This window comes from Dipteris shenzhenensis, chromosome 11, assembly GCF_047967505.1.
Source record: "Dipteris shenzhenensis isolate YYH24624 ecotype China chromosome 11, Dip_SZ_1.0, whole genome shotgun sequence".
NCBI lineage: Eukaryota > Viridiplantae > Streptophyta > Polypodiopsida > Gleicheniales > Dipteridaceae > Dipteris > Dipteris shenzhenensis.
The window spans coordinates 52,875,491-52,890,089 of record NC_141606.1 but is presented as its reverse complement, the minus strand read 5'-3'; the positions used below and the strand labels follow the sequence as shown (position 1 = coordinate 52,890,089).

At 46.4% G+C, this 14,599-nt stretch overlaps 1 protein-coding gene across 1 annotated transcript in view; it reads left to right on the top strand.

The window, feature by feature from the left end:
- Positions 1 to 14,599, top strand: part of LOC147897165 (RNA-binding KH domain-containing protein) — a 77,524-nt gene that overhangs the window by 32,380 nt on the left and 30,545 nt on the right. The window contains exons 5-9 of the mRNA XM_087381432.1: positions 6,415 to 6,471; positions 6,583 to 6,621; positions 7,419 to 7,520; positions 8,144 to 8,226; positions 8,376 to 8,457. Of these exons, the coding sequence (XP_087237558.1) occupies positions 6,415 to 6,471; positions 6,583 to 6,621; positions 7,419 to 7,520; positions 8,144 to 8,226; positions 8,376 to 8,457 (363 nt within the window). The remainder of the gene's footprint in view (positions 1 to 6,414; positions 6,472 to 6,582; positions 6,622 to 7,418; positions 7,521 to 8,143; positions 8,227 to 8,375; positions 8,458 to 14,599) is intronic.

Below are 14,599 nucleotides of genomic sequence, written 5' to 3'. Positions count from 1 at the left end.
ACCAAAAACAAACGAGTACAAGGTACAAGTACCTAGACCTAGGACTAAGTGTCCTAGGTGTCACATAGGACTAAGTGTCCTATGTGGCCTAAAAGACACTAACACTATAAGTGTCTTTATTTATGCCTACAAGGCACATACCATGGCCTATAGGGCATCACTAGAACCACTAGAGGATGGCCTACAGGTCTCATCGTTAAGATAGGTCCTAAAAACAAAACCCCTAAGGATGTGTATGATGAAACGATCTTAATTGGTGCCACGTCAAAAGTAAACTTCTCTTTGTGTGCGGTTGCTCTGGAGGTGATGAACATTATAACCAGGGTTTTACCCAGGTTGACCCTCAAGTTATGAGAATCGCAAAAAGCTAGTAGTGCATCTAGATGTCTTTGGAAGAGAGAGAGAGAGAGAGAGAGAGAGAGAGTGCTAAAAATAGAAGGCAGCATGGGCACATTTGAAAAAAAGGGAGACCTGGCCCAAAACAATTGGAGGGACACTTTTTTACAAAAGTATAAGGAACATCTTGGTCCTGCTGCAGTACTATGTCATGTTGGGTCTTGACTTGATCCCTTTGACAGGTCGAGGCGGAACAGCTCTAAGCCAAGAAATGAACTTGGACCCATGATCCGAGATCTTGACATCCAAGCCTTGGTTCTGATAATTAGGTTGAACTTCAAACTAGTGCCACCAGCGTGTCCCCACCATGATGATGTCCGTGGCCTGAGTAAGTGCGACCCTGAGTGGCCGGCTGTCTACCCACACCCTGAGATCTGTGAGTTTGAGAGGGAGAGAGAGCAGAGTGTGTGAGTAGGAGAGCAAGAGAGTAGGAGAGTGAGAGCTGAAAGCAATAGTTGCAATAGAAGAGTGTAGTACAACTGAAGAGTGGGATACGTTTTGTCTAAGTGACAAAACCATATCTTTCACTAACCGTAGTTAGTGAACTAACTGTGGTTAGGGGGAAAAGCCTCTAAAATGAGGGAAAAGTGCCCCTAACCTACTTATTACATTACATTGGTCTCTGCTAAATTATAACAATAATTCTAACACCCCCCTGCAGTGCCAATGTCATGTACAAGGAAATGATCAATCACCAAAAGGAGATAAGTTCAGGGCACTGCGAAATGCCTCAAGCTTTTCACGTGGAAGTGCTTTGGTGAAAATGTTTGCAACATTGTCATGTGTTGACACATATATCATACTGATCTCTTCTGCATGCAACTTCTCTCTGACGTAGTGATAGTTAACCTCAATGTGCTTCGTGTGAGCATGAAACACAGGATTCTTTGCCACTGCAATAGCACTTTGACTATCAGTGAGAATTGGAGAAGGACCCTCCAATGAAAGATGAAGATCAGCAAATAAACGACGCAGCCAAACACATTCAATTGTCGCTGTGAAAGCTGCCCTGTACTCAGCTTCACATGAGGAGGTAGCCACTGTAGACTGTTTCTTGCTCAACCAAGAAATACAAGCTTTGCCCAAAAAGAAACAATTGCCACTTGTGGACTGCCTAGTGTCATAGTCTCCAGCCCAATCTGAGTCACTGTAGGCATGCATCTGCAAGTCACCCCCCTGGGAAACATCAAGCCAAAAGACTGTGTACCTTGCAAGTAACGGAAGATGCATTTTACAGCTTGCCAATGCATAGTCTTTGGGATGTGCATATATCTGCTCACCTCAGAAACTGCAAACTGAATATCAAGTCGTGTATTACAGAGATAAATGAGGCATCCAACAGCCTGACTGTAGAGTGTGACATCAATTGATTCACCTGCATCATGCATTGTAAGCTTCAGCCCCGGCCCCATGGGAGTAGCTATGGGCTTACAATCCTGCATGTTGAATCTGTCCAAGAGTTTTTGCACATACTTGGATTGAGACATAACGATGCCACTTTTCTCTTGAGTGAACTGGATCCCCAAATAAAAGTGTAGCAGCCCCAAATCTGACATGTCAAAAGTGGTCTGCAATTCAGCTTTAAAATCTGCAATATTATCCTCATTTGACCCTGTGAGCAGTAAGTCATCTACATAAAGAATGATGACTAAAATATCCCCCCCATCCTTCTTGATGTAGAGGGTGCTTTCAGTTGGACTATTGTTTAGCCCCTTGCTGCTCAGAAAGGCATGAATTTGGGCATACCATGCACGTGGGGCTTGTTTCAGCCCATACAAAGCTTTATTCAGCTTGCATACTTGAAGTGCATTTCCTGAGATTTCAAAGCCCAGAGGTTGTTTGACATAAACCTCTTCGAACAAGTCTCCATTAAGGAAAGCTGTTTTAACGTCCAACTGATGAACATTCCATTCAAAATTTGCAGCCATGGCTATAACTGACCGGATAGTTGTCATTCTAAATGTAGGAGCAAAAGTCTCCTCATAGTCTATGCCCTTTTTCTGAGCATATCCTTTTGCAACCAGCCTTGCCTTGTACCGATCAATGGACCCATCTGGCTTTCTTTTGACTTTGAAAACCCACCGTGTACCTATGGCATGTTTACTTGGTGGCAAATCGACAACTTCCCATGTCTGATTTTTCTGAATGGACTGCAATTCATCGTGCATGGCATTCATCCAATGCACATTATCCTGTGCTTCTTCAAATGTCTCAGGCTCCTCCTCATCAACAAGAGTACCTGCATAAGCTGATTCAACTGAAAGAGCTCCCTCCATGCGCCTTATTGCACTACGAGTTTTGCCAGGTAATGGAGCATCAATTTTACTCTCCCTGAGAGTTTGTAACAGCCAATTTGGAACTGTTTTTGTTGCATGTATATCTGCAATTTCTTGCTGAACAACCTCTTCCACTGCTTGTGGAGGTGGTAAGACATCTTGTGGCTGAATCGGAGCATGTGGAGGTATCTGTAAATTGTGATTTGCATCAGATATATCAGCAGGGGAACCCAAGGCAATGGGTAGTAATCCCTCAAAGACATCGTCGGAAGAAGTAGGCATATCAAATTCAGCTTGAGTGTGAGCTGAATTTTCTGAAAATATAACATCTCTACTGACAAGTGACAGGATTGTAGAGACGGTAGCCCTTGCTCTCTGCACTATACCCAACAAAAATGCATTTGATTGCCTTATCAGACAACTTATGCCGAAACTCAACGGGCACATGAGCATATGCAAGGCATCCAAAAACAGGAAAATGATCCACAGAAGGCTTTTTCCCTTGCCAAACTTCATAGGGAGTCTTGGTCTTCAAAGCTTTTCGTGGGAGCCCGATTCAAAACATAATTGGCACACATGATGAGACCTTCAAGCCAAAATTTGTGAGGCAATCTTTTGCTTTTTAGCATGCATCTATCCATCTCCATTAGAGTACGATTTTTCCTCTCAGCTTTGCCATTTTGCTGAGGGGTTAGCCTCACTGTAAGCTGATGTGCAATGCCCTTGTCTTTTAAAAATGCATCAAAATATGCAGACAAATACTCCCCTCCTCTATCTGTGCGTAATGTCTGTATTTTGAGTCCTGATTCATTCTCAATCATGGCTGTAAAGTGTTTGAAAACCATAAACACTTATGATTTGCGTTTCAGCCCATAAACCCAAGTGTAGTTGGAGTAGTCATCTATAAAAGTGACAAAGTAAAGATGACCACCCAATGATGGAGTCCTCATGGGACCACAGACATCACTATGGATAAGCTGTAATTTTCGAACAGCTTTTACTGATCCATCCTTCTTGAAAGGAAATCTGTGCATTTTACCAAGAATGCACCCTTCATAGGCATGTGGAGGAGGAGGATTTGTACCCCCCCTCAATGACAAATTCAGCGAGGTATGAAAGCTGAGATAAGACTCAGAAAGAGAATTCAGAGTAGTGGTAATCATCTCTGAATCAGGAATGATCTCATCAATATTCAGCGATTGCTCTCGTAAATCCTGTAGCTTTGTGAGGTGCACTGACATGGAGTCACCCTCTTCCATGTGTGTATGAGACAATTCTCTTTTCAAAAAAGACACCCTGGCATCATTCCGAGCTGCATACATGCTCTCCAAAATATCCCATGCTGCCTTTGAGGTCTTACACGACCGGATATGCAGAATGATGAATCTTTTCACTGAAAGAGAAATACACAACAAAGCTAAAGCATCACGTGAATCCCATCTCTTTTGCTCTGGAGTGGTAGGTATAGCTGCACCAATAACTTGTCCTGCAGCTGTACCCTGTGCACGACCTCTGCCTCCTCCTTGCTGGGAGGGGTATTAGGTGCCACATTTGCTGGCCAGATCTCATCCCCATTTACATAGTCCCACAAATTATGGGAAATGAGAATGTTGCGTACCATAAAACTCTAGAGGGAATGAAGTGCACAATTCCCAAAAAAATACAGCCAAACACTGGCTGAAAATGCAACTCAAATCTCTATAATGTCTCTGTCAGAAATTTGCTAGAGCATCCACTCTCTCCCAAAACCTACCAAAAGTGCTTCAAAACACTTACAGAAAGGCAGTGTGAACTGAAACCTGCAAAATTGCTCTCCCGACACAAAAGCCCCAATTTGTGGCTTGAAATTGCAACCAGAAAGGGGCAAATGGTCTAAAAGCCCCAAATGTTGCACAAATTGCTCTCTGCCTGCAAAATCCCCAAATTTCACTACAAAATTGCAGTGTAATTGCAAAAGCTCCAATTTTCTGCAAGAAATTACACCTGAAAGGCACAAATGAACTAAAAGCCCCAAAATTTTTGCAAGATCTTAGCCAAACAAGGCTCTCTGCGCAAATGCCTATCACGAAACACCTATTAGAGTCTACCTGCAAAGACAAAATCTGCAGAAAGTATGGCCTCTTCAGATTGTACGGAACTGACAGTACGGAACTGTGAGTACGAAATCCGTACAATGTACTGATTCCTGTACGGATGTACGGATTGATGTATGGATCAGTCGACGCAGATTTGTACGGCGGTTGTACGGCGAAGGTACGGCTGTACGGTTGTACGGGCTGGCACAGATGTACGGACTGGCGCGTTGTACGGTTGTACGGGCAACGGGCTGTACGGCGATGTACGGACGGACCTGGCGGCAGGAGCTGTATGGCGATGTACGGACGGACCTGACGGCAGGAGTTGGTACGACGCAGGAGCTGAGTACGGGCGGTGCAGAAAGTACAGTCCGCTTGCGAGCAAGGAAGCAAAGAGCAGGATCTTGCTGCTCTGATACCAAATGTGAGTTTGAGAGGGAGAGAGAGCAGAGAGTGTGAGCAGGAGAGCAAGAGAGTAGGAGAGTGAGAGCTGAAAGCAATAGTTGCAATAGAAGAGTGTAGTACAACTGAAGAGTGGGATAGGTTTTGTCTAAGTGACAAAACCTTATCCTTCACTAACCGTAGTTAGTGAACTAACTGTGGTTAGGGGGAAAAACCTCTAAAATGAGGGAAAAGTGCCCCTAACCTACTTATTACATTACATTACATTGGTCACTGCTAAATTATAACAATAATTCTAACAAGATCTTCATAGTGGCTGAAGAGATCTGCATGTTGCTCTTTTGCTGCTGCCCCAGAAATGCGCCATTCAAGGCAATTGAATCCGTCGGCGTAAGAGTCATTTGGGCCTGTTTAGCTGCTTTGGTGGAAATGATGTCCTCTGAGCTGGCAGGATAAGGACCTTTTGACCACCAAAACTGAAACATGTTGGGAAACTGACGAGGCTCTTTCTTCTGTTGATCTTCAAGCTCCTCGATGACCACTGAGGTTGCCCCCGTAGGAGTCGAAGTTGGGGTGAACCACCTGATGTGGCTCTTTCTGCTCGAAGCTTCTGGTAGTGTGGGCAATCTTCTTTCTTGTGACCTGGCACTAGATGGTAGTGCAGTGCACACACCATTTTGTATAAGGGTTTGCGAATTTTGTGCAATCTATTCTACATGATTTGGTTGTTCTACTCTTGTACATGATCTAAGTACGTGTCTGTGATTTACTGAAGTATTTCTCTTGTGCACACGAGATGGAGTGAGATTTGTTTACACATTGTACGAAGCCTGTCTTTCGTTGCAGTGAGTTGGCTATAGCAAGTGGCTCTCTGTTTTTTGACAAGAGGGGGCTAGCAGGGAGGTAGAACAGGGAGAAAGAATGGACTGGGGCTATGGGAAAGAGATTAAAAGGAGGGCAGGGAAGGGTGAAGGGGCGGTGAAAAGAGGAGATGATGGAGAGGGCCCCTCAGGGGGCATGTCCGATAAAACGAGGGAGGGGGGACAGAATGATAGGAAGGGAAGAGAAGGGGAAAGGGTAGCAAGGGAAGGTGGGACGGTTGGAAGGCAGCAGGGGGGAAGGGGAGAGCAAGCTCATAGTGTCTTGTTATTTGGATGGCTTTAATCCTTTGCAGTGTGTGATTCGAGTTCCACAGACATAGCTATCACTTTTGAATTATTTTTTCATGATTGTGCTCCATTATACTCATATTTTGGCACTCACAGGAGCGCTTCGTGAAGAGAAGGCAAAGACTTCTAGGTCCAAATGGAGCAACCTTGAAGGTGCCTACTATTTATTTGGTGGGAAGTTTGTAGGTGAGTGTCAACAAGGGGTGCTTTTTGGCTCACTGGTGAAGACTTTGACGGCAAATCTACTTGTATGATAACTTGCAGGCAATTGAGCTTTTGACTGGCTGTTATATGCTGGTGCAGGTGAGCTCCCTACTTTAAGATCTTTCTAATTAATAGGGTTGAAGTGGAGAAAAAGAGGATATCTGCAGTAATTTACAAATTATCAATCAAAAGAATTGTCGGTGCGAAATTTTGTTATCATACACAGTGGCAGTCATCGATTGCATGGTCTTGTTTTATGGCTCATAAGTAGCAAAACTCACCTCAAAGAAAGATCAGTAGATTTTGAGTTGAATTTGCTTTCCATAAACTAAATCGAGAGGATAATTTTCTTGATTCTGCAGTGTCTATATGCATCTGAAGCCAGTTTTGCTTTCCTATCTTTATTCATGTTTGGCTGAGAAATAATATGTTGATGCTCATGCTATTCAAAGGGATGGGTTATGCAAACTGACTTGACACGAGCATACAATCCATCCTTGCTTTCCCTGCAAGTAGTCATTTCAGACCAAGAGGGCTAGAAGTTCATCATGATTACCAAAATTTCACATCCTTTTACTTCTTGGAGTGTCTATGTTGCATTAATTGCCTTCTTAATCAAAGGCTGTATGCAGTTAGGCTTGCTGAGACTTCTACACGAAGGACAATTTTACGAGGATTTGTATCTTCTTTACTCTCCTACGACAAGAAAACATATTGATAAAAAATGCTTTTGAACCTGTTGTTGTTACAAGGCTGTGAATTTTCTGCTTATAATGGACAAGTTGATAACATCTTTTGTTTTTTTTTGAGAGCCGGTTTTGCTGTGTGAGGCACTTACACCCACCAGACATCTCATGGAGAACTCTTTGATAACATCTCTGCTGGTCTGTGTACAGGGGAATACTGTAGCTGCTATGGGTCCTTTCAAGGGGCTTAAAGCAGTGCGTCGTATTGTGGAGGATTGTATTCGCAATATTCACCCCATATACCATATAAAGGTTTGCTATTATTTTTCGATTTGGAGTTAGTGCAAGTTATATTATGATGACAAGCTTGTGCGTACAGAGCTAAAAGTCATGTTGTAGATTAGCTTGCAGTTGCGGCGATATCCTCTTGAAATATCAAAATTCCTGCCAAGTCGTAGTACACAACCTATTTCTCTGCTGTATTATATAGGCTATAGATTGTCTTCTGTTAGTGCTAGTCTTCATCACAGCTGAGTTTGCCTTTCGCCTGGACTGCTGACAAGAACTCAGTATGAAGACCTATGTATAATGGATGCTTAAGCTTGTGTGGGGGTTTGTATGAGCATATGCTTGTGTTATGGCTTAGACTCGCAGTTGGGGCTGATGACGTTGGTGGGGATGTCATACTAGCTAGTCCCTGCTATCTGTGATGACATCTGTGGAGATGTCATAGTAGCTTGTCCTTGCTATGTGTGATGGAGTTCATAATTTTCAACCTTGTAACTGTCATGAGATTGAGACTGCACTATTTGTTGTGTTCTCAGAGGAATGAGTTTGGGCATGCCCCTAGATTCATCTAGATGTATATAGATGGCCTCTTGAAATCTAGGCTTCCTGACTGGGACCAAGTACTATCTGTTCTTAAACTGGTGCAGGCCCTCATGATCAAGAGAGAACTTTCAAAGGACCCTGAGTTGGCAAATCAGAACTGGGATCGCTTTCTTCCTAAATTCAAGAAGTAAGGAAATGTGGTAAATGCTTCGTTTTTCTTTTTTCTAAAGCAGGATGTAGACTAATTTGTACATCAGTATCAAAAGTTGAGTATTAATAGAAATATCTTGTACTACAGTGATGATGACTAAAATCAAATTATTATTATTTTATTAGGAAGAATGTGAAGCAAAAAAAGACTCAAAAGAAAGAGAAGAAAACATACACCCCCTTTCCACCACCTCAGCAGCCTAGCAAGGTAAGCTTTTCTTGTGTGTTCGGAATTCGTTTAATGCCATAGGAGTCAGTGGAGCATCTCAAGTAATGCCAGGTTTTATTGCAGCAATTATTTCTGATGATCTCAGTATCAAAATTAAATACCTGAGGATGCACCGTACTAGTTCCGCTTATCCTCACTGACATGCTGTTTTCCACCTCTCACTCAGGAATGTGAGGAGAAATCTCTTTTGCATTGTGCCTGCTGAAGTTTAAACTCTGTATGAGGAAGCTGGGTTTTCTTTATCATTTGTGATTTCGACCCCTCAGTGCATACATGATAGAAAAAATCTTTGGTAATGGTGACTAAGTTAAAGATGCATTTTGCTTACAAAAAAGAACATTGTGCTGAACAACAGGAAAACCAAGTAAGGTCGATGCCAAACTGGAAAGTCTGTTTCTGGTACAACAAAGAACATTCACCTGTAGTGCCATACTCTGATTCTATTTCAGGAAGTTGTCTTGTTAGCCTGAGAAGCAGCACGGAACTTATTTGTATGACAGATGGTTGGCTTTATAATGGCAGTGATCCCTCGAAAATAGTTCTGGGAGTCTCTTGGGCTCAATGGGCTTGTAGATGTGCAGGTGCAGTTTCGGCATTGTTCTAATTCAATATCTTCACACCCCTTGCATTGCACAAGGTTAACTCTTTGAAAGTTATAGAGGTATCACTCTTTCAGAGCTTAATCGGTTGGGCTGATAGTTAGCGCAGCTGATCATCTGCTAACCAGGTCTGCTCAAACAGGCTGGGTCTTTAGAGCTAATGAGCTAGGTGGCCATTTCAACAAGTACTAGAACTTTCTTGCCAGATTCCTACCTCCTTGGGGGTAAGTTTGCCCACATCAGACCCTCGTTTTCTGGGCCGTATATGGTCATGCTTCTAAGGGTGTTATCAAGCATAATTTGAAGGAGACTAGTCGACCCAGATGCGGGCAAAGCTCATGGCAAATGTTGTGGGCAATGACGACCATGAGTGAGAGTGTACCTCATAAGGCAACAAACGTGGAAGGGGTTGCAAATCTTACAATCTATGTCAGAAAAGTAGAGTAGGTTGCTTACGGCGAACACTACTCTGTAGTGGAAGATTCACCCCAGGATCACAAGATACGTAATGCAGAACACTACTTAGATGTGAGAGGGCAGATCAAAAAGAGTACTCAGATGTATTAGCCAGAGTAGAAATATATATAAATGAATCTCAAGTACAAATGTGTACCAACATTTCTAGAAAAAATCCTTGAGGTAAGGTACCAAAACAGGCTCTGTTTTGCTGCACCCTTTGTAGAAACCTCTTCCTCTCTGCCACTTGCCTTTGTGATAGGCTTCAGTAGTCGCTCTGTTGTTCATTGTTGACAGACGTTTCCACTCCACAGACACTTCCTCTGCAGCCCTTATGCTCTCCTACTGCATGTAGGTCTGCACCCAGGTCTGCTCTGGATCTGCTGGATGTCTACTCCAACATGAACTATCTCGTGACCTCTTTGCCCTGGAATGCAGCCGAAAGTGTGGTGTCCTAGAATGACTGACTGCCCCCTCATGGTGCCTACTTATAGAGCCGACCCACTGTAGACTGGGCCAACTAGTCTATCACCCAACCACAGACTAGGCCTACCTAGTCTGCCCCTTCGTTGATCAGCCGACCCTGTTTTGGGCAGCCTGTTTAAGGCATTGCTTTAAGCACCTCTTGCTGGGATCTGCCCCAGCCCACGTGCAATCTCCAGGCCCTGCAAGTGCCAGCAAATTGGCGACCCATTTGGGCTGTCCTGCCGTACAGTCGGAGGAGCATTTCGTCTTCAGATGCCTTGTGTACTATGCATGAAATCAAAGGTCGCTATCACTGCCTCTTCAAGGATGGTTTTGGATATCTAGTCTCCTGTCCTACCTAGATCAAAGATGTATGGTGGCTTTCATTCATGATGCCATCTGACATAGGGAGCATTTGCATAGGACACGTAGGTTCGATCAGGATGCACAATCAGACCCCACTCAGTGTATAATCGCTTGTTTTTACAGCCAGACAACACTGACCAGCATGGCTCAGGGAGCGCAAATTCGAGGACCGGAGAGCGAGAGACATGCCAGACTCACCAATGGTTCGAGGCACAGATCAGACTAGGGGACCTTCCCTCCATGCTCACCATATTGGAGGTACTGGCAGCGGTGTGCAAGCGGTAGCCCACTCTTAGCCCCAGGCTGAGCTGAGCCCCTGGCTCAGTGTTTGGACAGCAAAGGGGCCTGCAAACTATTCACAGGCTGCCATGGAGCACTTGAAGGCCTTCATGGAGAAGAAGCCTGTTATCTCGACCCCAACCTTGACCCCTACAACGAAGAAATTGTCTTTTTCTGCCATTACTGGTTTTGCCTCGACTCCCTCTCCTTACAATTTGAACTATCAAAGGCAACGAAGCAAACTCACAGGCTTGAACCTACAGGAACAAAACAGGAAATCATACAAGAAGTTTTACAGATACAAAGTGAAGCAATGGTCGAACCAAAACTGGTAACCAAAGTCCAGGACTTAGTTACCACTCAGGTCAAATCAGCTAAACAGGAAATTGCAGCAAAGATGTACAACAAAATCAATACATGTGATGCCTATGAAGAAGTACAAGAACAGGAAAGAAGAGCTAATAATACCCGGATACTACGAATAGGAGGATTACCCGAGGGCTAGCAAGATAGGAGCACAGTAGAAAAGCTTCAGCACGTCACAAAGCAATCCCCCAGATTGAATGGGACTCGGAAGATATGGTTTGTGTCCTCCAACAAGGGACACAAGCCAAATTAATTCTGAAGGACAAGATAGCAAGAAGCAAAGTTCTTAAGCAAACCAACAAATTAAGAGGTGCCAGGATATGGATCTTAGAGGAGCTCACCCCCATTCAATTCAAGATGAAAGCCACAGAATTAGCTAAAGTGAAGGAAGTGTAGGCCATCTTCTCCCGGTTCTAGTGATGCCCTATGGGCCGCGGTATGTGCCTTGTAGGCATAGTTATAGGCACTTAGTGTTTTAGTGCCTTTTATGCCACATAGGACATTTAGTCCTATGTGACACCTAGGACACTTAGTCCTAGGGTCTACCTTCAAGTACTATGTACTTTTCATTTTATCTAATCTAGTTGACGTAACAGTCTATCTCCTTCGACTCTTGTACCTCTTTTCCTCATCGCCCCTACAGTGGTATCAGAGCGCCATTGGACCTGTTCCCTTGCCTTCGGATTTGCGTCGCTCAAAGCTTTCAACAGCCTCAGCTGCGCTCCATCTGTACAGTCCGTACGACTGTATGGACTTCCGTACGGATCACGTACAGATCCCGAGTCTTGCCGCCCAACTACGTCTCGCCCAACTACGTCCCTAGCTGTTCTGCCCGTCGCATCTTCTTTCGTACCTGCGTTGTACAACAGGGCTTGCACAGCAGTTATTTTGTACAGGTGTACGTGCATAGGAGAACTCATCCCGCCGAATCTTCGTGTCCTGAAGTTCAAGGTGAGCGCTCTCAAACCTGTCACTAAGCCACTGAGATCCTGGGTCTTTCTCCCTGAGCCGCTCTATGGAGGCGAGGTCTCTCCTCAGTGCCCGCTCGTGCTCCTGAAGAGTCCTCCTCCGCTGAAGGGCATGAGCCTGCAACTCCTCACTGCTCCTCTGGATCGCATCGGCCACCCACGAAGCCCAGCCTTCGCACAGTGCCATCTCTGACTCTTGCCAAATCCTTGCCATGACTTGCTAAATCTCCTCGTCTCGCAGGAGGTCCTTTGGAATGCAGACCCCCTTTTGGGGAAGACCTCGACGGGGCTGCTCTAAGTGAAGTACTACTGGAGAGTGGTCTGACATCGTGGTACCTGTCAGAATCCTGGTAGATCCGCCTCTTTGTAGTGCCCAGTCCCCAACGTAGAAGCGGTCAGGCCTCTCAAGGAGTCCATCATGTCTCCTTTGTCCGAAAGAGAAGAGGAGGCTTCGAGGTATCCTGCTGAAATCTGGCTCTTGCCACGAGTCTCTGCCACTGATCATGAAAATGAACTGCTCCCAGGTGCTCTGCTCTGTTGCTGGCATCTTAGAGAAGGCGGTGCCGCCCTGTTTGTCCTCCCCAAGCTCAAGGTTGTTGAAGTCCCCTCCAACAATCCAGGAGTCTACATCCGGAAGACACTCTGATAGCCTCCTTCGAAAGGCCGGATGGTACTGTCTGCATGCTAGGGCATACACGGGATCCCAATCGTGGACTCTCCTATCCCTGGCTGTTCAGGGGTAAGCTCGCCTTGATCATAGACCTCTGGAGCCGCTATCTGTGAGACCGAGATGCAGACCCCTCCGCTCCGTCCTACTGCCGGGGACCACTCCTCCGGATCTCTCCTTGGGAGAAGGTGGTGTCGCCGTCTGATGTTTGATGTTGAGAACATATGCTCCTGAGTCAAAAGGATGTTCACTGTCCGTCGTACCACTGCCCTCTGCAAATCCTGCCGAAGGATTAGGTATTGCGGTTTACTATGAGCATGGTCGTGGAGCCCGCGTGCATGTTCCAACTCACTATGGTCCAGCTCATGAGGACGAGGATGCAAAAAACAAGGCTCTCCTGTGAGTGGGTGTCTGTTCCAGAAAGACTGCCTTGTGTGACTTTGCCAGGGGTTTGGAGGGCGAGTAGTCCGTGTTTGTACGTTGACGTACTAAGGTGGACACTGGCTCAATGCCAATCTTCCGTGCCCACTTCATCATAAAGGAGACTTCCACCCCGAACACTCCGCACACTTATGGAGTGGCCAGTAGTATGTTTGATCAACCTTTGCCTCAAGCAGCAATCTGATAACTCCTACCGCCAAACCAGACACCAGCTTCTCTCGTATGAAGCACATCTGAAAATTCACCTCCGCACCATGGGCGTGCCAAAGGTCCAGTCCCTGTGACACCATCCACTCATCCATCATGCGTGAAATTTGATCTCTCATAATAGCATCAAACACCACTGGGGACCACTTCTCCAACCTTGTGGATGTGAACTGGAATCTCCAAATTGGGTGTGTCTGGGAGCCCACTATGCTGATTGAGCCCCTTTCCAAGGCTGCAAGACCACAAGCGTTACCTCCAGGGGTAGAGGGTGAGAGTCCGGAATCTCCAGATAATTCCAGGGTCCCAATCTCCAGAAGTCCCGTGGTAAGGGACGCCCAGGCTGGAGATTGGGAGCTGCTAACCTTGGGAGGACGAGCCCCTTCCCTCTGGCTCCCTCCTCGACCGGATAGGATGTTGCGGTGAGGATGCGGAAGGGGACGTCGTCTTACCCTTGCTTGTTGGCAGGGGTGTCGAGGTAGGGAAGGGGTGGGAGGCTGAAGAACCTGCTGAGGAGGTGGAGAGGGGGGTAGAGGGGGAGGGGGGAGGCGGGCGGGCGGTGAGGGTGACCATATCAGGAGGGGCGAGGGGGGGGCAGGGGCGGGGGGGATCCAGGAGGGAGGGGGGGGAGTGGAGAGGGAGTGGGATCTGGAGGGGGAGGGGGGTGGGGGGGAGTAGGGGCGACCATACCCCCCTCTACTGATTAGGCTCATCAGGCCTCTGGGTTCGCTCCTCCTGAGCCACTGTCGGGCTAACGTCTGCAGCTTCCCGCCATCACAGCGTGGAGCTCCTAGGCTTGCTGCGCAAGGGTGAGTGGGGACGCTGAAGCCTCCATCACGGGAGGGTCCTTTGGCTGGGTAGTGGCCCCTTCTGCTGGGGGAGGTGGATCTCCATGTAAGGGCTCCTGCTGGTGCTGCTCCATAGGTGCCTCTCAAAAAACCCTGTCTGTCTCTTTGCGTCTAGCCCTCTGCGTGCGACGCTTGCGGGCCTGTTTGCTTGGTTTCTTTTTCTTTTTAATCTGGGTCCAGTCCCCTTCTGAGGGGGTCACCCAGGGGTCTGAGACTCTTGCTGCTCCTATCTGGGGGGTGCTGGGCTTTGGCTTGTTGACTCTGCCTGCTCTGCGGGGGTGGGGGGGGAGGAGCACGGCCCTGGCTGCGGGGACAATCTCTAGCTAGGTGACCCATCCGTCTGCAACGAAGACACTAGCCTGGTAACTCAGAAACCTCCACTCGCTTGCAAAGTGTGCCCCCTTCAAGGGTCTCTAGAAGGATCAACTCTAGGAGGACTCTAGTCTAATCCTGGGAACCCTG